The following is a 23,512-nucleotide window of genomic DNA, read 5'->3' as shown; positions in this document are numbered from 1 at the left end:
CGGAGTGTGAGTGGGGAAACAATGGAGAGACATTTTACACTCACGCACTCATATACAATGTCACGCTGCCAGGTATGATAAATGTCTGTTTCTGTAGCCTCTGTGACCCACTTGAAGAGGATCCCTTCTCCTGCACTAACTCACTAAAACGTGTTACCAGATTGCTATGATAGACCTCCTCTCCTTCCTCTTCTAATGCCTCCTCTCTGCACTTCTCTCTCCCCCTCCTTCCCCCTGCTCATCCCCCTGTATACTGAAAGCATCTGGATCAGATTCACAAATGAAACACTTCCCTCCACCTCAGTGCCCCATCTCAATCATGAGATCTCTATTCTCTATTTATTTATATCCTTATATATATATGTATGTATATATATATATATATATATATATTCTTTTACTCGGCTCCAGGTCTATCACTTACGTTGTCTTCAGGGAAGTCGCTGAAACTCTCTTGATTATTTATAAGTCAAAATCTTGTCAGGATATACAGCAAAACACATTCTCTAGAGTAAAATAAAGTATATCTAACAGATGAATCATATTGCTTCAGTCTCTCTCTCCCTCTCTCTCTCTCTCTCTCTCTCTCTCTCTCTCCCTGCATACCGCTCAGTCCTGCTGATAGCAGTCGAGGTAAATCCATACATACTTAACATTTCCATCCCAGTGCCTCACCCGGCCATTCTCAACAGCATCATAACTCACTGTCATTCCTCCACCTATACACCTCCTTTATAGTCTGATGTGTTCACACTGAATATATCCACATTATCGCCATTCCTCCTCCCCAATCAGTCCTTCATTCAAGAAAGAAAAAGCACCCCTGCCCACTTCACGTGACTCCACTGATAAACAAGAGCATTTCACATACCGCAACCCGAAATGCTTCGATTTTGATCCTCTGGATGCATCTGTAAATAATTAAACATTTTAATGCTGGGAACATACTGTACTTCTCCTCAGTGAGTTGCTTTCAGAAGGACGGACGGACTTACAGATGAACCCACGTCGATGAAATCATAACTTCCTTGATGGACGTATCAGTAAATCGGTTTTAGTCATGTTGGTCTAATTTTGGTTTGAGTGCTTGGTTTTGAACTTTGAACTATGACTGTCTACATTTGGAAATATTTCCCCATCTTCACTTGTTAATAAAATATCTTTAAAAAGAAAAAGATATTCTTTGTATTCTTAGGTACAAGCCTGCTTGGACCTAACTGATTGGAATGGTATAGTCCAGCATTTAGGAGCTGTGGATTAATCAGCCAGGTTTTTATTTCATACACGTTTCTTTAACCTAATCTGTTGTTTTGGGTTTCAACTGTAACAAAAATCATCATAATTCCCTGTGTGTCACACACTGAACGTGTCACTTTTTTGTCCCTGTCCCGGTGTGTCGTCTCTCACGAGCTCTATAGGTTGATTTATTGTATCGCCAATCAATTATTCTCTTTCCTTTGCAGTCTTTCCACCCTCCAACATTCTTAATCTCACATCACCCATTAGCCATCAGCTTTATCACTCCCTCTCATTTTCGTCTCCCTCTCATTGCACATTCATTCATTTACATTCTCACATCTGAATCTTCTCTTTCTCCCCTTTGATTCTCCCGTTTTTCCCTTTTGCTGCTTTTGTCTTTAACCTCTTTCTCCCACACGGTACATTCTCTCGCTTTTAGTTGCTATCGCTCGCTCATTTACACACTGCACTTCTCGTCCAAACTAATCCCGCTGTCAATATTTTTTATCTGCCTTCTTTTCTGTCTTGCAATGTTGGAGTCATTCAGTCACACACACACACACACACAGACACCTTTCTGTGTTTATACAGTACTCATTCACTGCAGGGTATTTTCTCCGTTTCTTTTTTTTTTTGCTGTAGTGCTGTGTGCTTCTCTTGCTCTCCAAGGTTTGCCACAGCTAAACTTAATATCTATTTTCAACCACTCCCTCCAATCCTCTCATGAGTTTCACATCACACCCTGTGCTATCGTCTACACTCACTAACTCCAAATCGGCTCTCTCCTCTTTCTCTCATCTCTCTCTTCTGGGCCTGCAGTGTAACAGGAGACTGATAGCTATCGTCTGTTTCATCTGAGTTTATTTTTTGATCCTCTCTTCCTGCAAAACCAGCCACTGCCCTTCCCTTACCTTCGTCTCTGAGTTGTATTCCCTCCTTTTTGCACTTCATTTATCTCTCAAGCATGCACACACACACACACGCACACACACACACACACATAAGACATACACACACTCTTACAGACAGGAGCAAAGTGTTGAGACAGCTCAGGCAATTCAAATAGTGGGGCCAGATAGTGGGACAATGCTGTCACCTGCTGGAATAGTATTGAAACGCCATACTTGTTAACAGTATATCACTTACAGTATACAGTAAATCATGATTAATATCATTATTATCATGTTGGTGTGACATAAAGTTGGTAATGGTTGTTATATGTGTGTCATATATGTGTTTTTCTGTTCTTTTTTTGTATTAAAGTTCAAAATATGAGTACACATGCTGCAAAATACCAAGGTCACATCGGAAATGTTTATCAGCTAATGAAGTGAATCGACCATTAGTCGTCAACGTCTTCCGTAATGGCTCTGTAACGACACAATATCTACATCTTTGCCAGCATGTACAGCACAGATGGTCCTACTGGGCTAAAGATGTAAGACACTGGAAATTAACATTACTTTGGTTTGTTGTTGTTGTTGTTGTTGCATGTTACAAAACTGAGGTAGGAAACAACGTGACTTTTTATAATATATGTATCTATTGTGTGTGTGTGCTGTATTTTGCACATGAGATATGGATCATATTGATGGGGAGGGCACTTATAGACGATAGCTCCTTTTTTAATACGTGTGGATAAAGGCCAAGGTGTAGTGGGGGGGGGGGCTTTGACTTTTTTTGATTCCCGCAACCACACCTGACAGCATTGTAGACATTATATCCATTATAGCAACTTGCTTTGTTAAAAACACAAGCATTCTTTAACTGATATTCCGCCCAATCATTTATCATTAACATAATAATATAAGCAATTAATACTGCAATGTTTCAAACTCACAAAAGAAATCCACAAAAAAAAGGGCTGTCAAGCTCATTTTTGGTTCAGGGGCCACAAGTGGGCTGGACCAGTAAAATAATAGGATAATAAACTATGAACTACAAGAACTCCAAAGTATCTTTTTTACAAAACCTTTATGAACAACCTGAAGTTTAACATGTGCATTACAACTTACAGATCACGGTGGATCCACAAAGACACAACACATTTAGTCACAGTTATCTGGAACTGAAAAAAAGAATATTTTACACTATAATAAGATTCTTTTCACATATTCATCCTGTGAGCCGAATGTGACACTGGTGGGCCGGATCTGGCCCACGGACCATACGTTTGACACCCCTGGTTTAGATCGTTATGTAGAAGTGTTTAACGTGTTGCCATTAAATACCGTGTGTGTAAGATCCATAAAAAACATCAGTTTCTGGGACTTAAGAGGCAGTAAAAATGTGCAAGCCCAAAGATATTCTAATAATTAAGAATTTCTTCTGGTGCGGATGGATGCACACAGCTTTAAGTGTCAGCTTTGAGTGTTTAGACAGACTAAAGGAAGAATGTGGTTTTTCTGGTTAAAGAAGGTCCTTGTTTCCTTTTAACACCCATAGAACACGCTAATGCAGAGGTGTCAAACTGGCGGCCCACCACTTCATATCGTGCTATGTTAGAAAACATAGCACACCAACTCTCTTTGAACTCAGCTGCCAGCGAGGTGATAGAATATAGACAGAATATTACATTTATAAAAACTTCCGTACATTCTATCTCACATTTCATTTATATTGTTGAGTGTTTTGAACACAGGTGTATTATTTACTTAATTTAATAGATTTATTTCACCCTGTTTTTGATAATTAATATTATTTTTATTATTATTGTGAAGTATATGCATCATTCCATGTCAAAACATGTACTTTTACTTTCAAATTATGTGAAATATCATCATGAATATTTTAATTGTGGGATATTGTGTTATAATTTTAAGCTCATAGTGCCCACCCACTACTGAACCCCACTTTTTTAGACCGCCCCCCGTCCTAGATGCATGTTTTACCAACTAACACTGAATTGCTTTCTAAGTCTTAACATAATGTCTGTTTTCATGTTAATAGTCTTTAGAGTTGTGATGTTTATGCATACATATACCGTTTCCTGCTGTGATGATGGGTCGTGTGTTGTTTTGCTGGATGTTGCCTGTAAACCCGACGAGAATAAACAGCGTATTTGGAGTGCCGACAAAATGTAACAATGTTAAATCAAAAAAAGAAAACAAGACTTAAGGGCCTACTAACACGATGTCAGTATACAGTTAATGTTAATTAAATAATATGGCTCTTTGTTCTCCCTGGCAAATGAGCTGCAATCTACATAAAGCTGTGTGATAACTCAGCAAACTAACAAGTGTTTTATTTGCCTTATATCGTGAAATGGGGTTTTACTGCAAACAAATCAAACTCTGTTGTGGAGTACAGCATGTAAACCGGATTGAGTTGAGTTGTTTTGATAGTGGCAGTCAGTTAGTTATGAGCTGATCTCCTTGCGAAACATTGTTACATAACATTTTTATATAACTATGAAAAACTGGCTGTTGTCGTTTAGTTCAGGTCACATGACCTCGCCCATTTTTTTTTTTTAATTCAGTAAGGAAGAGGTTTTACCTTAAAGGCGACATAGAATGCTTGTATCACACATATATGTTAGTTATGGAGGTCTACTTACATATATTAACTTGTTTTCATGATTAAAAACCTCCTAATCGCTGCAAACGAGCCGATCAAAATATCTCCTCACTGACGCTCTCGTCAGCCGCGCTGTTTCAGACCAAAACCACACCCCCAGAATGTGGACTGTGTTGTGATTGGCCAACCAACAAGAGCTTTCCTACTGTACTGTGATTGGCCAGGTACCTGGAAGTGACGTAACAGATAGGCCAGCTCTCAGATACACAGCTCCCCCTCTGGCACGGTGGATGCTCTGCATCTCAGCCGCTACAACGAGAGTTGTTCTTCTTCTTCTGCGGTTGAATGTACGCAACCGGATGTGCCCGGACTAGTGCCCGCACCGGGAGGCGCTATGGTGGTGAGAGGAGTGGTGAGGATTTTTGATGACGACATCAAACTATGGAAGTGCCGATCCGCTTCGCAGAGCCCAGGAAAACAATACAACACTATTTTCTCAGCAGTGGCTGAACTGTTTGTTCTGAAGCTTTAGGGTTTCATAAACGAGGTAATGACGCAGATACACACAAAAACGCAGCGTTAATTGGAGCTTCCGGTCTATGTGGGCTTTAACCTCTTCCTTAAGAGGTATGAGTATGTTCTCACACAAAGGGCAGCCCACTGATGTGATCCACACACCTTGTTTGACCACAGACAGCTGATCAGACAGATGCTTCTCACTTGGTCAACATGTGAAGAAGAAAAAGATGAATGTGTGAAGCAGTGTTACTGGTTTAGGTTACTTTTCCTGTCTTTCCTTTTATATAGATGAAACCTACATCTTTAAAAAAAAACACTTATTTGTTTAGGTCATGAGTTCCAGAGTTCCTTAATTGTTTCACTCCTTATCTTGTCGTCACACCCTTTCATTGTTTGCCTCCAACTCATGCTCTCTCCTTTACCAGCATTTATTACGTTTTCCCCCTTTATTACACATTAAACAAGGTTGAATATGAACAAGAACATATGAATGTAAATATTGAGGAGATGCTGTGATGTGTCACACACAGTGGGCATTAGGCAGTGTGGGTGGAGGCAGCGTCACCACTTTGTTTTCAGAAAGGGTTGAATTTTTTTATTCATAGTATGACAATATGAAAATATAATACTGACATTGTATTGGTGGTACTGCTGTCTTGTTTTTTTTACATATTAACTACAACTGTGTCCTTGCTGTGAAGCTGTGGGACAAACATCCTCACAAAAAGCAACACATAGGAAGTACTTTAGAATTATATCACGTGCAATGCTCAGCAACAAACAAACACAAGTAGTTGTGTCATGACCAATCAACAATAATCCTTCACCATAATCCATATACGTAAGGACAGTGTAACTGCTATACAGGCAAAGCACATTTGCTTAGAATAAGAATGTTTTCACAGAAAGGAAAGACTGCAGACGGCTGATGAGACAGCACTTCTCACTTGGTCAGCTTGGTCAATGTGTGAAGAAGAAAAAAATGAATGTGTAAAGCAGTGTGTGGGCTTACTGATTTAGGTTACTTTTCCTGTCTTTCCTTTCATATACATGAAACCTACACGTTCAAAAACACTTGTTATTTGCTCAAGTTTGTATGTTTGTTTAAGACAAAATGAATGAAAAGAAGCTGTGCTGTTTTTTTGTGCCCTATGAAAACTGTGGATGCTGTCTATATAGTCAGACAACATCTTTTGATGCACAAAAATAGTCTTTAGTCTAAAAAAAGTGGTGTTTAATCATACCACCAGAGAGGTCACAATAAATAAAGGCAGGACTTTTTGTAACCTTTATTGTGGCGCTTTAAATTTTTAGGTAAATAGGACACTCTAAATCAGGGGTGTCAAACTCATTTTAATCCGGGGGCCATTTGATTTCAAGTGGGCTGGACCAGTAAAATAATAGCATAATAACTTCATTGAAGTATCTTTTTACAAAACAACTGCAACTTACAGTCTTGTATAAAGTACCTTAAAGGGATACTCAAATGACTTTTAAAGTAAGACATTCATTGTACTTAAGTAATCATTTTCATAAAATGTAGGAAGTTAGGAGTGAGGAGTTAAGCCATTGTGGCTCAGTGGTAGGGCGAGTTGTCTTTCAACTGGACGGTTGTGGCTTCAATTTCTGGCTCTGCTTGTCATGTTGAAGCATGTGAATGTGGGAAAACTGTAGCGTCAAGCAGCTCATCAAGACCAGAAAAGCTCTGTGTGAATACAGACCATAATACCAACTCCTCTTCTTCTCCCGATTTTATTTGGCATTAACGGGTAACAAAGACAGTTAGAGGAAATGTAGTGGAGTAAAAGTAAAAAGTTGCTAGAAATAAAAATAAAGTACAGTACAGATACGTGAATTTTGTACTTAAGTAACAGTAGCAAAGTATTTGCACGTTACATTACAACACAACACAACATCCTGTGGGCCAGATTGGACCCTCTGGTGGTTGTTTGTCTCTGTATGTGGCCCTGTGATGCCCTATGTCAGCTGAGATTGGCACAACTCCCCCCACGACCCTCGTGTGGAGGATAAAGCGGTAGAAGATGGATGGATGGATGGATGGATGGTAAGAAAAGGAGAAAATATTGTAGCAGTTGATGCCAGAGGTCAGAGGAGAAGGGCCTGACTGGTTCAAAATGATAGAAAAAAGCAGCAGTAATTCACGTAAAATGTTGCAAACAAAGTGGGCAGAAGATCATGAATGACTATAATATTATTATTGGTTGTAGTAGTGTTATTGTCATCATTATTATGCTATGAGGTTCTACGAAAATATAGGTGATCATGTGAGGTAACATGTCTTAGATAATGTTTGTTGTACAAATAAAAATTGATTGATTGATTGATTGATAATCATCATATTCAAGCACACTAACAAAGGCTGAATATGGCTTTCTGTTACAAACCTGCCTCCTCTTACTTTTTATGTTTGACTTTTGACCTTTTGGCATATATGCCTTTTATAAATGCCATGGAATTATGTGCAACATACTAAGATGACACTGATAACCACATGAGCCATTATCTGCATTTGCACGTGTTCAATTCACACTTGTCACCCACAAACTTTGTATGTGCAGGATGTGCAGGATGTGGCCTGTTTGACCACAGAACAAGCTGTTGCATGAGTATATAATGCCACGAATGGAGTGTCTGATCCAGACCTTTGACCAGAGAGCTTCACTTAGACATCATCATCCTGCCGACAGGTGAGTTGATCTTTCTAATCAACTTTTGAGAGCACAAAACAATTGAGAAAAAACAACTTTTGAAATATGTAGTTTCTGTGATACTAATGTTCATGAATGACTCTTTTTTTTTTTTGCCTGTCTATAATTTAGAAGTCATTTTGCTGACCACAGTGATGAAGGTCAACGCAATCATCTTTGTTTCACTCTCATTGTTCCTTTGCTGGACACATGTTGACTCCAGGGTGAGTGGAGCCATCCTGTCGCATATAATTTACATTTTAGTACAACTGATTTGCTGCAGCTAATTTATTTGAGGAATAACATGTTGAAGAAAAGTACGTGTTTGACAGTTTGTGCAAATGTGTTCATTGACAAGTAATTTATTAGCGAAAAATCACATTTTCTTTTGACTACAGCTCTAATAAACATTTTTATGGTTGTGCTTTGGCACAGCTGCCACTTTAAACTTTTTGTTCTTGTTTTCCTCATTAGATCAATTTGGATTTCAAACTAAAATATGTCAGCAAGTTGGACATGGCTGAAGAGTCGGTTGATGACATGTACTTTGGCTGCAATGATCTAATGCACGAAAAGGTCATGGGCAAATACTCGGAGGAGATGTACACCGGGCCATTTAAGGAGGCCTGGAAAAAGGCAGAAAAATGTGCAAACATCAAAAGTACAGAACAAAATCTCAGAGAACATGAGGGTATAACCAAAGCTCACCTGAAAGCCATTTGTGCTTACACAGATGATGCCATTTATAGAACGTTCAATAATGACTGCCGCAATGGGAAGAAGTCCTATGGCTCCTTATTCCAGTTCCACACTTTGCATTTCTTTCTGACATCTGCTGTGCAGATTCTGAATAAACATTACTCCTGCCACAACACATTTAGAAGGACTAATCGTATATTCAATGTTAAAGAAAATGAGACAGTTAGATTTGGATCCTTTGCCTCTACCTCTTATAATAGAACCCTATATGAAAAGTATGGTATAAAGTCCTGCTTTGAGGTTGAGACGTGTGCAGGTGGGTTTTTAAACAAATTGTCAGTTGTTGACGAAGAAGAGGTGCTCATCCCCCCCTATGAGATGTTCATCATAGGAGGGATAATAAAAGATAAGAAGAAAATGAAAGATATGGGTGTGGAGTCATGTGAGGTCCTGTATGTCTTGAAGAGTGCAGGATATAAGAGCAATCTGAACTGCAAACTTGTGCGCTAATGAAAGACCTGTGGTTCTGCCCCAAGCAGTGGGAAAAGCCCACTGTTGTTTAGCACTCATTTAATGTTGTTATCATCTTGTCACAATTGACATCATTTGTATTTGTTGTTAAGTTGTTGTAAAATCAATAAATTTGTCACTGCATGGAAATGAAACTACTGCTTTTGTATATATTGGTTACATGACATGACAAGACAATACACAAGATGTTGTGTGATTACAAACAAGCCTGTGAGGAATGATCCAACCTCCTAATTGACAAGTGATGAATACATTAAGGTATATCTCCATGTTAGTAATCATTATTTATGTTTTAGTAATAATATCACATCAGTTAATTTAAACAAATGTAAGTCTTCAACTCTGGTCATGTATGGACAGGAAGGCCTTTTAAAGATAAAGATTAATTTTATTAATCCCCTTAGGGAAAGTATTCCTCTGCATTTGACCCATCCTAGAATTAGGAGCAGTGGGCTGCCACACTGAGTAGCGCCCGGGGAGCATTGGGGGTTGGATACCTTGCTCAGGGGTACCCCAGCCCTTTTTGGACGGATTTTGAAAAGCTTTCAAGTCAAAACGAGAAACTGTCCTTGAGACAACACACACTGTGTTTAATAAAGTTTGGATACAATTTGCATCTGAATACATTTTTAATAACGTTACCTAAAAAAAAAGTTTACACTGTGCAGGTACATTCAAGCAATTTGCATTTTAAAATGTTTGCATTCATCATTCTCTTCCATGTGATCTTGTCAGCTCTACTGATTGACGACACTGATGCAAGTTTTTGTTAAGGCTCGGTGGGGTAAATCAAAGAGCCAGAGAAGGTGTTCAGGCCTATACCGCTCCCACACAGCTGCCTGCCACTCAGTAGCTCTACATAGACCTGTCCTCCCTTCTGCAGCGACAGCAGGACGGTCTGTGTGCCGCTGTCCTCTGAGTCTTCATAGTTGTCCTCCCAGGTGGAGGCCACAGCCTCCCCATTTTGCATGAGTTGCACTTTGTAGTACAACTTCTTACCCGCCACGCCCACCTTGGAGTAGACGGAAAAGGAGAAGGAGTACAGTGCGGAACGAGGTGCCGTGAATGTCCCTGGAATGACAATGTTTTTGAGTATTCAGTTTGCTGGAGATATTTTTGGACATTTATGGTACAAGAGTTAGCTGGAGGTAATCATGGAGGGAAGACATTCAACTGAATACCAGTCAGTTCATTGCTTTCATTGCATATTTCCATATACTTGATGAACTCACTTCACTTATGTCTGGTGTATTTTGCTACATCACTGCCAAAAGCTGGCGATGGCGAGCAGCGAGCCGCATCACAACCCCTGCCACTGTATTTCAGTCCATATGTGTGTTTCAGTGTCGCACGGAGTCTGTGCTCCGGTCATGGAGGAAGTACTGAACTTATCATTTGAATTAACTGACTATAATGATTCAGTTACGCTAAAAACAACTGCTTTTACAAGTCACTAGTTTGTGTGTCACGTGAACTCACGGCAGTTTCATGTAGCCGTGTAGTGATGACTCCACCCACATGGAGGAGGTACTACATTGTAATGGTAAACCAACCAAACCAAACCAAACCAAGTCAAGCCCTGCTAAGCCGTGCCGAGGTGGTACTTTGTAGTGGAAAAGCGCCATTAGTCCTTTATGGTGCTAAGTTAATTTGTGAGGACTTACCCAGAGCAGCGTTATATCCGTCTCCCTGGTTGAGGGTAATGACATCATAAGGAATGGGACTGTTTCTGTTGAAAGGTCCAAAGCAGTTTGTTCTGGGGCTCATGGAGGCAGTGAATGCAATCTTTACGTCACCTGAGATAGTCAGCAGGATAAAGGCAAGAACAAGTTTAATTGAAAAACTGACTTTAAATTTAAACCTCAAGTGTGCTTTGCAAACTATAGTCTTAAAAACAATGTCAGTGAAAAGGGGACATGGATGAGATTTACATAACCACTTAAGAGTTTCAGCTCAAAAAGATAACAACTCTTGAACCCATATATTGTTTTGGTCTATGTGGAAAAAAAAAAAAGATAAAGTATTTTTGTGTGTCTCCTGAAAAAGGTTAGAGCATCAAATCAAAAATGAATAATGTATGCTCTCACTGATGAATAAAAATATGAATGCAAAGTCAAAAGTGAGTATTTATAAGTGAGCCAGTTGGGCCCGTTTCTGATGCGAATACAGTCGTTCAGACAGGAAATTACAGCTATAATAATATGACCATGGACTCATCCACAGATGATCTCTACTTGCAATTATGTTCAAGTACCTATGACTTCCAGCACGTTGTCAGCCAGCTGAGATATTTTCTCTGACAGGTCCATTATTCTCGTGAAGATTTTATTCTCCACTTCCTGCAGCTGATTGTTGGCACAGCAGCAGCCTCGCTGGCGCTTGAATGCACACTCGCAGTCCCACTTTCTGCATGGCAGCTCCCCTGGCCATGCAACTATAAATGCAGAAGCAGGGAGAGGGGAAACAGAAAATGTCATTTATGTGGAAATCAAGTGGTGTGCCTTAGAACACAGAGCATTTAGGCCACACTTTTTTCCATTACTATATTAACCCTTTAATGCCTCAGCCTCATAATGTCTGTCTGGACTGTTTTTTTTGCTTATTTCAACCATAAAAGGGCCAGAAAATGTCCTGTGAGTAAATGCGTTTGTCCATTTTTGCTCATTATTTACAATTTACTTCATGTTAAAAGAAAAAACCTGAAACACTGTAGTTGCACATGAACACCACATTTTGTGTGTTGAATTTGAAATTTTAACAGTATAAGTCATATTTAAATAAACAAATATTGAGTTTTTGTCTAAATTCCCAAAAACAGGACATTTTTTTAATCATGTACAGGCATTTTTCCCACTTTTTACCTTTCTGGCGACAAAGATGCTGATTTGCCGGTTTCTTGCAACAGCATGAGTGAAATTACCGTAATAACCACATGTTGGCTTTGAATACGATACACTCGGTGTTAAAGGGTTAAAAATATATACAGAGGCTATGAGAATATAGTGCAATATAGAGTGTTTTTACAATACTTAGTATTGAAATGCGTATGAACAAAAATAAAAGGAAAAAACGGTCTATTTTGTGAATTTTGCATAATAATCATTACTGATGTTATGGGGTTTTTAAATTAAATATAAAATGAATCACACGTTTGACTCAACAACACTTAAGAAGACGAAAACATTTATTTTTCAAAGCACATTATTAGTACTAGTATTAGTAATATTCCCGCTGCAATTTACCAAGGGTGCACCTGTGGCATTGATATGTGCTGTGTGAGCACTAAGGGTTAAATAGAGATAATAGCAGAGTAACAATAATTAGTAACAATGTTTATGCATAAAACTACTGTAAGAGACATTGACAATAAGGCACATTGGTACACAAGGACTTTCCAAACTTTCCAACACATCTCGCTTATCCTCAACCTCTAATGGGAAGTTTTAAAATGATTAGATGATCAATGGTGTGACTTACCTGCAGCTGCTTTAAGGCTGCTAAGAGTGTTTTCAGCTCTCACACAGCTGTCACACAGCAGGCCCGAGAGAAACAGAGTGCAAACTATAGCTCTCATCTCACAACACAGGGAAATGTCTGCAAACACAACAGTGCATAGAAATTACTGTTATGTCTCTGCAGTCAACGAGTTAATGCAAACAGTTTGATGATTTCCTCATCAATCTTTGCTTAACTTTGACAAATAACATATACGGGCGGGAAAAAAAGGCCAAATCTGTAAGTTTGAATGAGATTTGGCCCACATAGGTTTGTGTTATATTAACTTACAGCGGTCCAACAGGGAATCTCCTCTTCAATCTGTACCACCGTGAAATCTTGCAGTCCCACGTTGAGCTACAAATATTCCTGGCCACAGATAAAAGGTAAAGTATTTTTCTGCAGGAGAAAATAGTTGTGCTGCATGTGGAGCCCACAAAAATGACTTTATTTGACAAAATGCTTTTATTTCAAGGTGGGTGGAGCAACCCCCCTCTGTCCAGTATAATGTATGTTTTCCTATTTCCCTTTGTTTTCTTGCTCTGTGCTACATAGGCTTGATGTGACCTATAGGAGTATATTTCCAGGGGATCCGTGCTGATGAGCTCCCGAGTGTATATCAAAATTCCCTGGGTTGTGTCAGAGTGAATACTTGCTGACAAGGTCAGAAGTGTCACGTTAGCTGATAGGATCTCAGTTTGTTGTTAGTGATAAGCCTGCTGCATTATCTCTCTGCACCTGTCACTCTGCTGAAAAAAATGATGGTCCCAGGTCAGAAAATGGCCTAGTTTAGCTTTTTTTTTTATATTTACTCCTGAGTGAGTATACCTGTGTGTGTATGGGTGTGTGTGCAGTGTGTGTTAGTCTGTGTTCTGTCAGTCACACTATGAGGTAGTGCAGCCCTGTGGATTGACAGTAAAGATCTGTGTCTACAACAGACACCAACAGACTCCATGAGCAATTAAGACATAAATGTTGGAAAGTGTGGTCTTTCATGTGCCATACTGACTACAATGAACACGTGAACCTGCAAGGAAATGCAATACCTTGGGCATTCTGTCGCTGATGAGTTGCTATTTTGAAGTTTTTGCACATCTTTTTGGTGCGAAACTGAAGAAAGCAGCATGAAGAAGCTCGCTGTGGCTTCTAATGATGCCATGAGGCCGTTACTCGTGTGTTAGCAGGAGGCAAAGTGTTAGTCATGTTTTTGTGTCCACCGGTGTCCCTTCATGTGAGGCACATCTAAGAAATCTGATGTACAGTTTTACAGTGTGTGTTGCCTTGATGAGACAGAAAATGGTACCATGGAGACGCTAACCAGCCTGAGGAGGATGTGTTTTAATCAGTCATCCAGGCTCAGAAATCACTGGTAAGAAAGTCTGTATATATATGCATTGTATTTAACCAATCTTATACCCATTTTATTTATCTGTTTTTATCTGCTATGGGCCCTCTTGTGGGTCTTTAAATGACGAAGGACCTTTCTCTATGGAGTTTGCAAGGTATTCCCGTGTGTGCGCTGGTTTTCTCCGGATACCCTGGTTTCCTCCCACAGTCCAAAAACATGCAGAGGTAAATTGTACACTCTAAATTGACTGTGAATGTGGGTGAATGTTGTCTCTTTGCGTTTGCCCTGCGATGGACTGGAATGCCTTTCGCTCTGTGCCACCTGGGATTGGCTCCAGTGACCCCACGACCCTCACGTGGAGGATAAAGTGGTAGATGTATGATGAAGGAATGGGAATAAGCTGTTTTGGAAGCTTCACCTCACTGTAACCTTCTCTGTTACACAACTGCAATTGATTAAACTGTGGTTGTCTACAACTAGACTCCACGATGGTTCACTTTGTTAATGGATCCTGGTAATGTAAAAACAGATTCATTTACTTTTAGTGTGCTGCGTAGCTATATAGGACCTTGGTAATGATTTTTCCTGCCCTGAATGTGGAGTCTATTCATATTCTGGATAGCCTGAGATTAGAGCAGCGATGTTCAATATTTTATATCAGCAACAGTCCATTATTACTTTCTGCAATATTTTATTTTCACTTCATAAAGGAGAGTCCAATCTACAGATCAGACTATTAGTGTACAGTTTATTGTCCCTTTGAGTAATTCACATGGTTCTACAGCCCACAGTTTAACTGACTTTCACCATAGTTGTTTTGTGCAGCAGCAGTTTTTACAAGACTAAACCAGGAACAACTTATTTCATGTGACTCATGATTAAATAAATAGGTAGCTCTACATGTGCTGGATTTCCAGATAGGTGTTATCTCTGATAATAAGAATTATATATAAACATTTATTTATAGAATTATTACTTGAGCTTGATAATATATATGGACTATGGCTCTGCATAATGAAATTCAAACCCTGGTATTCCCAAATGTGATACTTACCACTCCATAAAGATATAGAAGAGAACATGATATCTTAAGATATCTTTAGACATGTGCACAAATAGAAACAATGGTTCCAAAAAAAACCTCCATAAATGCCACTAGTATCATGTTACAAGGAGGATCTGAGAAAGGCTAGAATTGTAAGTGCTGAATGGTTTTTGTTCTCCGTGACCTCTTTATGTTAAGAATCTCTAAACTGGCCATTTCTGCAAAAAGGGACGAGATGAAGACTAGACTAGAAAATTCCGCTGCAAAATTTCGAGTGTGCCTGCTTCTTGCTGCCGATTTTGGGTAGATTGAAATTTAAAACATGAAGCTTGTAGACTAGGGGTGTCCAAACCTTTTTTTTTTTAACGAGGGCCAACTTTGATAATGTGAAGATTTTAGGGGGCCAATGGTCACTTCACACCTTTTTGTCTTCCAAAAAGTCACCAAAATGTCATAGTTTAGTATGTCGTCCAAAAAGTCACCAAAATGTCATAGTTTAGTATGTGGTCCAAAAAGTTGTCGAAATGTCATAGTTTAGTATGTCGTCCAAAAAGTCTTTGAAATGTCATAGTTAAGTATGTGGTCCAAAATCGCACCAAAATGTCATAGTTTAGTATGTGGGTCAAAAAGACAAAAAATGTCATAGTTTAGTGTGTGGTCAAAAAAGTCATTAAAATGTCATAGTTTAGTATGTGGTCCAAAAAGTCGTCGAAATGTCATAGTTTAGTATGTGGTCCAAAAAGTCACTAAAATGTCATAGTTTAGTGGGTGGTCCAAAATGTGATAAAATGTCATAGTTTAGTATGTCGTCAAAAAAGTCACTAAAATGTCATAGTTTAGTATGTCGTCAAAAAAGTCACTAAAATGTCATAGTTTAGTATGTCGTCAAAAAAGGTCACTAAAATATCATAGTTTAGTATGTCGTCAAAAAAGTCACTAAAATGTCATAGTTTAGTATGTCGTCAAAAAAGTCAATAAAAAGTCATAGTTTAGTATGTGGTCCAAAATGTGACGAAAATGTCATAGTTTAGTATGTGGTCCAAAATGTGACGAAAATGTCATAGTTTAGTATGTCGTCAAAAAAGTCACTAAAATGTCATAGTTTAGTATGTCGTCAAAAAAGTCACTAAAATGTCATAGTTTAGTATGTCGTCAAAAAAGTCACTAAAATGTCATAGTTTAGTATGTCGTCAAAAAAGTCACTAAATGTCATAGTTTAGTATGTGGTCCAAAATGTGACAAAAATTTCATAGTTTAGTATGTGGTCCAAAATGTGACTAAAATGTCATAGTTTGGTATGTCGTCAAAAAAGTCACTAAAAAGTCATAGTTTAGCATGTCGTCAAAAAAGTCACTAAAATGTCATAGTTTAGTATGTGGTCCAAAATGTGACAAAAATGTCATAGTTTAGTATGTCGTCCAAAATGTGACAAAAATGTCATAGTTTAGTATGTGGTCCAAAACGTCACCAAAATGTCATAGTTTAGTATGTCGTCAAAAAAGTCACTAAAATGTCATAGTTTAGTATGTCGTCAAAAAAGTCACTAAAATGTCATAGTTTAGTATGTGGTCCAAAATGTGACAAAAATGTCATAGTTTAGTATGTCGTCAAAAAAGTCACTAAAATGTCATAGTTTAGTATGTGGTCCAAAATGTGACAAAAATGTCATAGTTTAGTATGTGGTCCAAAATGTGACAAAAATGTCATAGTTTAGTATGTGGTCCAAAACGTCACCAAAATGTCATAGTTTAGTATGTCGTCAAAAAAGTCACTAAAATGTCATAGTTTAGTATGTCGTCAAAAATGTGACAAAAATGTCATAGTTTAGGATGTGGTCCAAAATGTGACAAAAATGTCATAGTTTAGTATGTGGTCCAAAATTGCACCAAAATGTCATAGTTTAGTATGTCATCAAAAAAGTCACTAAAATGATATAGTTTAGTATGTCGTCCAAAATGTGACAAAAATGTCATAGTTTAGTATGTTGTCAAAAAAGTCACTAAAATGTCACAGTTTAGTATGTCGTCAAAAAAGTCACTAAAATGTCATAGTTTAGTATGTGGTCCAAAATGTGACAAAAATGTCATAGTTTAGTATGTGGTCCAAAACGTCACCAAAATGTCATAGTTTAGTATGTTGCCAAAAAAGTCACTAAAATATCATAGTTTAGTATGTCGTCAAAAAAGTCACTAAAATGTCATAGTTTAGTATGTCTTCAAAAAAGTCACTAAAATATCATAGTTTAGTATGTCGTCAAAAAAGTCCCTAAAATGTCATAGTTTAGTATGTCGTCAAAACAGTCACTAAAATGTCATAGTTTAGTATGTGGTCCAAAATGTGACAAAAATTTTATAATTTAGTATGTGGTCCAAAAAGTCACCAAAATGTCATAGTTTAGTATTGTGGTCCAAAATGTGACAAAAATGCCATAGTTTAGTATGTGGTCCAAAATGTGACAAAAATGTCATAGTTTAGTATGTCATCAAAAAAGTCACTAAAATGTCATAGTTTAGTATGTCGTCAAAAAAGTCACTTAATGTCATAGTTTAGTATGTGGTCCAAAATGTGACAAAAATGTCATAGTTTAGTGGGTGGTCCAAAATGTGATAAAATGTCATAGTTTAGTATGTCGTCAAAAAAGTCACTAAAATGTCATAGTTTAGTATGTCGTCAAAAAAGTCACTAAAATGTCATAGTTTAGTATGTCGTCAAAAAAGTCACTTAATGTCATAGTTTAGTATGTGGTCCAAAATGTGACAAAAATGTCATAGTTTAGTGGGTGGTCCAAAATGTGATAAAATGTCATAGTTTAGTATGTCGTCAAAAAAGTCACTAAAATGTCATAGTTTAGTATGTCGTCAAAACAGTCACTAAAATGTCATAGTTTAGTATGTGGTCCAAAATGTGACAAAAATTTTATAATTTAGTATGTGGTCCAAAAAGTCACCAAAATGTCATAGTTTAGTATTGTGGTCCAAAATGTGACAAAAATGCCATAGTTTAGTATGTGGTCCAAAATGTGACAAAAATGTCATAGTTTAGTATGTCATCAAAAAAGTCACTAAAATGTCATAGTTTAGTATGTCGTCAAAAAAGTCACTTAATGTCATAGTTTAGTATGTGGTCCAAAATGTGACAAAAATGTCATAGTTTAGTGGGTGGTCCAAAATGTGATAAAATGTCATAGTTTAGTATGTCGTCAAAAAAGTCACTAAAATGTCATAGTTTAGTATGTCTTCAAAAAAGTCACTAAAATGTCATAGTTTAGTATGTCGTCAAAAAAGTCACTTAATGTCATAGTTTAGTATGTGGTCCAAAATGTGACAAAAATGTCATAGTTTAGTGGGTGGTCCAAAATGTGATAAAATGTCATAGTTTAGTATGTCGTCAAAAAAGTCACTAAAATGTCATAGTTTAGTATGTCGTCAAAACAGTCACTAAAATGTCATAGTTTAGTATGTGGTCCAAAATGTGACAAAAATTTTATAATTTAGTATGTGGTCCAAAAAGTCACCAAAATGTCATAGTTTAGTATTGTGGTCCAAAATGTGACAAAAATGCCATAGTTTAGTATGTGGTCCAAAATGTGACAAAAATGTCATAGTTTAGTATGTCATCAAAAAAGTCACTAAAATGTCATAGTTTAGTATGTCGTCAAAAAAGTCACTTAATGTCATAGTTTAGTATGTGGTCCAAAATGTGACAAAAATGTCATAGTTTAGTGGGTGGTCCAAAATGTGATAAAATGTCATAGTTTAGTATGTCGTCAAAAAAGTCACTAAAATGTCATAGTTTAGTATGTCGTCAAAAAAGTCACTAAAATGTCATAGTTTAGTATGTCGTCAAAAAAGGTCACTAAAATATCATAGTTTAGTATGTCGTCAAAAAAGTCACTAAAATGTCATAGTTTAGTATGTCGTCAAAAAAGTCACTAAAATATCATAGTTTAGTATGTCGTCAAAAAAGTCAATAAAAAGTCATAGTTTAGTATGTGGTCCAAAATGTGACGAAAATGTCATAGTTTAGTATGTGGTCCAAAAAGTCACCAAAATGTCATAGTTTAGTATGTCGTCAAAAAAGTCACTAAAATGTCATAGTTTAGTATGTCGTCAAAAAAGTCACTAAATGTCATAGTTTAGTATGTGGTCCAAAATGTGACAAAAATTTCATAGTTTAGTATGTGGTCCAAAATGTGACTAAAATGTCATAGTTTGGTATGTCGTCAAAAAAGTCACTAAAAAGTCATAGTTTAGCATGTCGTCAAAAAAGTCACTAAAATGTCATAGTTTAGTATGTGGTCCAAAATGTGACAAAAATGTCATAGTTTAGTATGTCGTCCAAAATGTGACAAAAATGTCATAGTTTAGTATGTGGTCCAAAACGTCACCAAAATGTCATAGTTTAGTATGTCGTCAAAAAAGTCACTAAAATGTCATAGTTTAGTATGTCGTCAAAAAAGTCACTAAAATGTCATAGTTTAGTATGTGGTCCAAAATGTGACAAAAATGTCATAGTTTAGTATGTCGTCAAAAAAGTCACTAAAATGTCATAGTTTAGTATGTGGTCCAAAATGTGACAAAAATGTCATAGTTTAGTATGTGGTCCAAAATGTGACAAAAATGTCATAGTTTAGTATGTGGTCCAAAACGTCACTAAAATGTCATAGTTTAGTATGTCGTCAAAAAAGTCACTCAAATGTCATAGTTTAGTATGTCGTCAAAAAAGTCACTAAAATGTCATAGTTTAGTATGTCGTCAAAAATGTGACAAAAATGTCATAGTTTAGGATGTGGTCCAAAATGTGACAAAAATGTCATAGTTTAGTATGTGGTCCAAAATTGCACCAAAATGTCATAGTTTAGTATGTCATCAAAAAAGTCACTAAAATGATATAGTTTAGTATGTCGTCCAAAATGTGACAAAAATGTCATAGTTTAGTATGTTGTCAAAAAAGTCACTAAAATGTCACAGTTTAGTATGTCGTCAAAAAAGTCACTAAAATGTCATAGTTTAGTATGTGGTCCAAAATGTGACAAAAATGTCATAGTTTAGTATGTGGTCCAAAACGTCACCAAAATGTCATAGTTTAGTATGTTGCCAAAAAAGTCACTAAAATATCATAGTTTAGTATGTCGTCAAAAAAGTCACTAAAATGTCATAGTTTAGTATGTCTTCAAAAAAGTCACTAAAATATCATAGTTTAGTATGTCGTCAAAAAAGTCCCTAAAATGTCATAGTTTAGTATGTCGTCAAAACAGTCACTAAAATGTCATAGTTTAGTATGTGGTCCAAAATGTGACAAAAATTTTATAATTTAGTATGTGGTCCAAAAAGTCACCAAAATGTCATAGTTTAGTATTGTGGTCCAAAATGTGACAAAAATGCCATAGTTTAGTATGTGGTCCAAAATGTGACAAAAATGTCATAGTTTAGTATGTCATCAAAAAAGTCACTAAAATGTCATAGTTTAGTATGTCGTCAAAAAAGTCACTTAATGTCATAGTTTAGTATGTGGTCCAAAATGTGACAAAAATGTCATAGTTTAGTATGTGGTCCAAAATGTGACTAAAATGTCATAGTTTAGTATGTCGTCAAAAAAGTCACTAAAATGTCATAGTTTAGTATGTCGTCAAAAATGTGACAAAAATGTCATAGTTTAGTATGTGGTCCAAAACGTCACCAAAATGTCATAGTTTAGTATGTTGCCAAAAAAGTCACTAAAATATCATAGTTTAGTATGTCGTCAAAAAAGTCACTAAAATGTCATAGTTTAGTATGTCTTCAAAAAAGTCACTAAAATATCATAGTTTAGTATGTCGTCAAAAAAGTCCCTAAAATGTCATAGTTTAGTATGTCGTCAAAACAGTCACTAAAATGTCATAGTTTAGTATGTGGTCCAAAATGTGACAAAAATTTTATAATTTAGTATGTGGTCCAAAAAGTCACCAAAATGTCATAGTTTAGTATTGTGGTCCAAAATGTGACAAAAATGCCATAGTTTAGTATGTGGTCCAAAATGTGACAAAAATGTCATAGTTTAGTATGTCATCAAAAAAGTCACTAAAATATCATAGTTTAGTATGTCGTCAAAAAAGTCACTAAATGTCATAGTTTAGTATGTGGTCCAAAATGTGACAAAAATGTCATAGTTTAGTATGTGGTCCAAAATGTGACTAAAATGTCATAGTTTAGTATGTCGTCAAAAAAGTCACTAAAATGTCATAGTTTAGTATGTCGTCAAAAAAGTCACCAAAATGTCATAGTTTAGTATTGTGGTCCAAAATGTGACAAAAATGTCATAGTTTTGTATGTGGTCCAAAATGTAACAAAAATTCATAGTTTAGTATGTCATCAAAAAAGTCACTAAAATGTCATAGTTTAGTATGTCGTCAAAAAAGTCACTAAATGTCATAGTTTAGTACGTGGTCCAAAATGTGACAAAAATGTCATAGTTTAGTATGTGGTCCAAAATGTGACTAAAATGTCATAGTTTAGTATGTCGTCAAAAAAGTCACTAAAATGTCATAGTTACTTTACTCCCACTTGCCAATATGACTTACAGAGGTTTGTTCGCTGAATGGGTTGACGTCTTCCATCTCTTATTGCCTTTTTTCAATGTCTCACATGAACATATTGTTAACAAGGACAAGACAAAGTTCTATATCAAAGTAATTAATTTGTATTGTTTGCATTCTGCAACACAAAGTTCGTCGACGAGGATGGGATTCGAACCCACGCGTGCAGAGCACAATGGATTAGCAATCCATCGCCTTAACCACTCGGCCACCTCGTCCTTTTTCCACTGTACATTCCTCATGAAAATTCCATATAAGAGAGTTCTTCAAACGAAAATCATGGGGAAAGTATATGTCCAGATTTTTACTGGCTGATCCTTTCAGTTCAATACTCACTTATGGAAAGGGTAACCAGAACAAGTACGGCGGGTACAACTCGACTGTCTTTCTGAAGGTTTATTCCACGTACAGAGTTAAACAGCAGTTAGACAGCAGTCAGTTAGTAGTTAGCTACTAACTAAAGTTAGTTAGGTTGTAAAACCGACAAGTCGTACAGGTTCTTATGATAAATAGATTTTTACAAAGGCACATGCGGAGGTTAATATGTAACAAAAATTGGCTTTGACAATGCACCTTAAAGGCACTTTAAAGTCAACGGTGCTTTGATACCTATTACAACAATGAACAGATAAAATAGCTTTGCCTGCTAGAAAGTTCTACAGCATTTACTTTGAAAAACTCTCTTTTCTTACAGCATGCAAACAATGCAAATGCACTACACACTGGTTGTAGAACTTTGTGTGTCTTTGTCATAGTTTAGTATGTGGTCCAAAATGTCATAGAGTAGTATGTCGTCCAAAAAGTCACTAAAATGTCATAGTTTAGTATGTCATCAAAAAAGTCACAAAAATGTCATAGTTTAGTATGTCGTCAAAAAGTCACTAAAATGTCATAGTTTAGTATGTGGTCCAAAATTGCACCAAAATGTCATAGTTTAGTATGTCATCAAAAAAGTCACTAAAATGATATAGTTTAGTATGTCGTCAAAAAAGTCACTAAAATGTCATAGTTTAGTATGTCGTCCAAAATGTGACAAAAATGTCGTAGTTTAGTATGTGGTCAAAAATGTAACAAAAATGTCATAGTTTAGTATGTCGTCAAAATAGTCACTAAAATGTCATAGTTTAATAAGTGGTCCAAAATGTGACAAAAATGTCATAGTTTAGTATGTTGTCAAAAAAGTCACTAAAATGTCACAGTTTAGTATGTCATCAAAAAAGTCACTAAAATGTCATAGTTTAGTATCTCGTCAAAAAAGTCACTAAATGTCATAGTTTAGTATGTGGTCCAAAATGTGACAAAAATGTCATAGTTTAGTATGTGGTCCAAAATGTGACTAAAATGTCATAGTTTAGTATGTCGTCAAAAAAGTCACTAAAATGTCATAGTTTAGTGTGTCTTCAAAAAAGTCACTAAAATATCATAGTTTAGTATGTCGTCAAAAAAGTCCCTAAAATGTCATAGTTTAGTATGTCGTCAAAACAGTCACTAAAATGTCATAGTTTAGTATGTGGTCCAAAATGTGACAAAAATTTTATAATTTAGTATGTGGTCCAAAAAGTCACCAAAATGTCATAGTTTAGTATTGTGATCCAAAATGTGACAAAAATGTCATAGTTTAGTATTGTGGTCCAAAATGTGACAAAAATGCCATAGTTTAGTATGTGGTCCAAAATGTGACAAAAATGTCATAATTTAGTATGTGGTCCAAAAAGTCACCAAAATGTCATAGTTTAGTATTGTGGTCCAAAATGTGACAAAAATGTCATAGTTTAGTATGTGGTCCAAAATGTAACAAAAATGTCATAGTTTAGTATGTCATCAAAAAAGTCACTAAA

The 23,512-nt window shown here is 36.6% G+C and overlaps 2 protein-coding genes and 1 non-coding gene across 4 annotated transcripts; 1 reads left to right on the top strand and 2 right to left on the bottom strand.

Annotated features, from left to right (window-relative positions):
• Positions 1 to 7,847: 7,847 nt before the first annotated feature.
• On the top strand, positions 7,848 to 9,241 carry LOC131467435 (erythroblast NAD(P)(+)--arginine ADP-ribosyltransferase-like). Its single transcript, XM_058641346.1, has 3 exons — positions 7,848 to 7,982; positions 8,115 to 8,206; positions 8,457 to 9,241. Exons 2-3 carry the CDS (start codon positions 8,138 to 8,140, stop codon positions 9,189 to 9,191), a joined length of 804 nt encoding a protein of 267 aa, XP_058497329.1. The 5' UTR covers positions 7,848 to 7,982; positions 8,115 to 8,137; the 3' UTR covers positions 9,192 to 9,241.
• A 579-nt stretch (positions 9,242 to 9,820) lies between these two features.
• On the bottom strand, positions 9,821 to 22,168 carry cbln18 (cerebellin 18). Of its 2 annotated transcripts, none has more exons than XM_058641309.1 (5): positions 22,011 to 22,168; positions 12,690 to 12,806; positions 11,467 to 11,646; positions 10,877 to 11,008; positions 9,821 to 10,283 (listed from the first exon to the last, which is right to left on the bottom strand). In XM_058641309.1, the coding sequence occupies exons 2-5, from the start codon at positions 12,784 to 12,786 to the stop codon at positions 9,982 to 9,984; spliced, it is 711 nt and encodes a 236-aa protein (XP_058497292.1). In that variant the 5' UTR covers positions 12,787 to 12,806; positions 22,011 to 22,168; the 3' UTR covers positions 9,821 to 9,981. The 2 variants fall into 2 exon arrangements, with proteins under 2 accessions (XP_058497292.1, XP_058497293.1); XM_058641310.1 differs by lacking the exon at positions 22,011 to 22,168 and adding an exon at positions 12,999 to 13,076.
• Positions 21,811 to 21,892, bottom strand: trnas-gcu (transfer RNA serine (anticodon GCU)). The gene has a single exon. It is a non-coding gene; the product is annotated as a tRNA-Ser (tRNA).
• Positions 22,169 to 23,512: the final 1,344 nt, after the last annotated feature.

This window comes from Solea solea, chromosome 10, assembly GCF_958295425.1.
Source record: "Solea solea chromosome 10, fSolSol10.1, whole genome shotgun sequence".
Taxonomy (NCBI): domain Eukaryota; kingdom Metazoa; phylum Chordata; class Actinopteri; order Pleuronectiformes; family Soleidae; genus Solea; species Solea solea.
This window is presented reverse-complemented; position numbering and strand designations above follow the sequence as displayed.

Bases quoted from the DNA above. Each gene is read 5' to 3' on its own strand.
- LOC131467435 (XM_058641346.1), top strand. From the start codon at position 8,138: ATGAAGGTCAACGCAATCATCTTTGTTTCACTCTCATTGTTCCTTTGC. The intron at 8,207-8,456 runs GTGAGTGGAGCC...TTTCCTCATTAG, and splicing joins GGACACATGTTGACTCCAGG to ATCAATTTGGATTTCAAACT.
- cbln18 (XM_058641309.1), bottom strand. From the start codon at position 12,786: ATGAGAGCTATAGTTTGCACTCTGTTTCTCTCGGGCCTGCTGTGTGAC. The intron at 11,647-12,689 runs GTAAGTCACACC...CTGCATTTATAG, and splicing joins CAGCCTTAAAGCAGCTGCAG to TTGCATGGCCAGGGGAGCTG. The intron at 11,009-11,466 runs GTACTTGAACAT...TGACTATCTCAG, and splicing joins CAACGTGCTGGAAGTCATAG to GTGACGTAAAGATTGCATTC.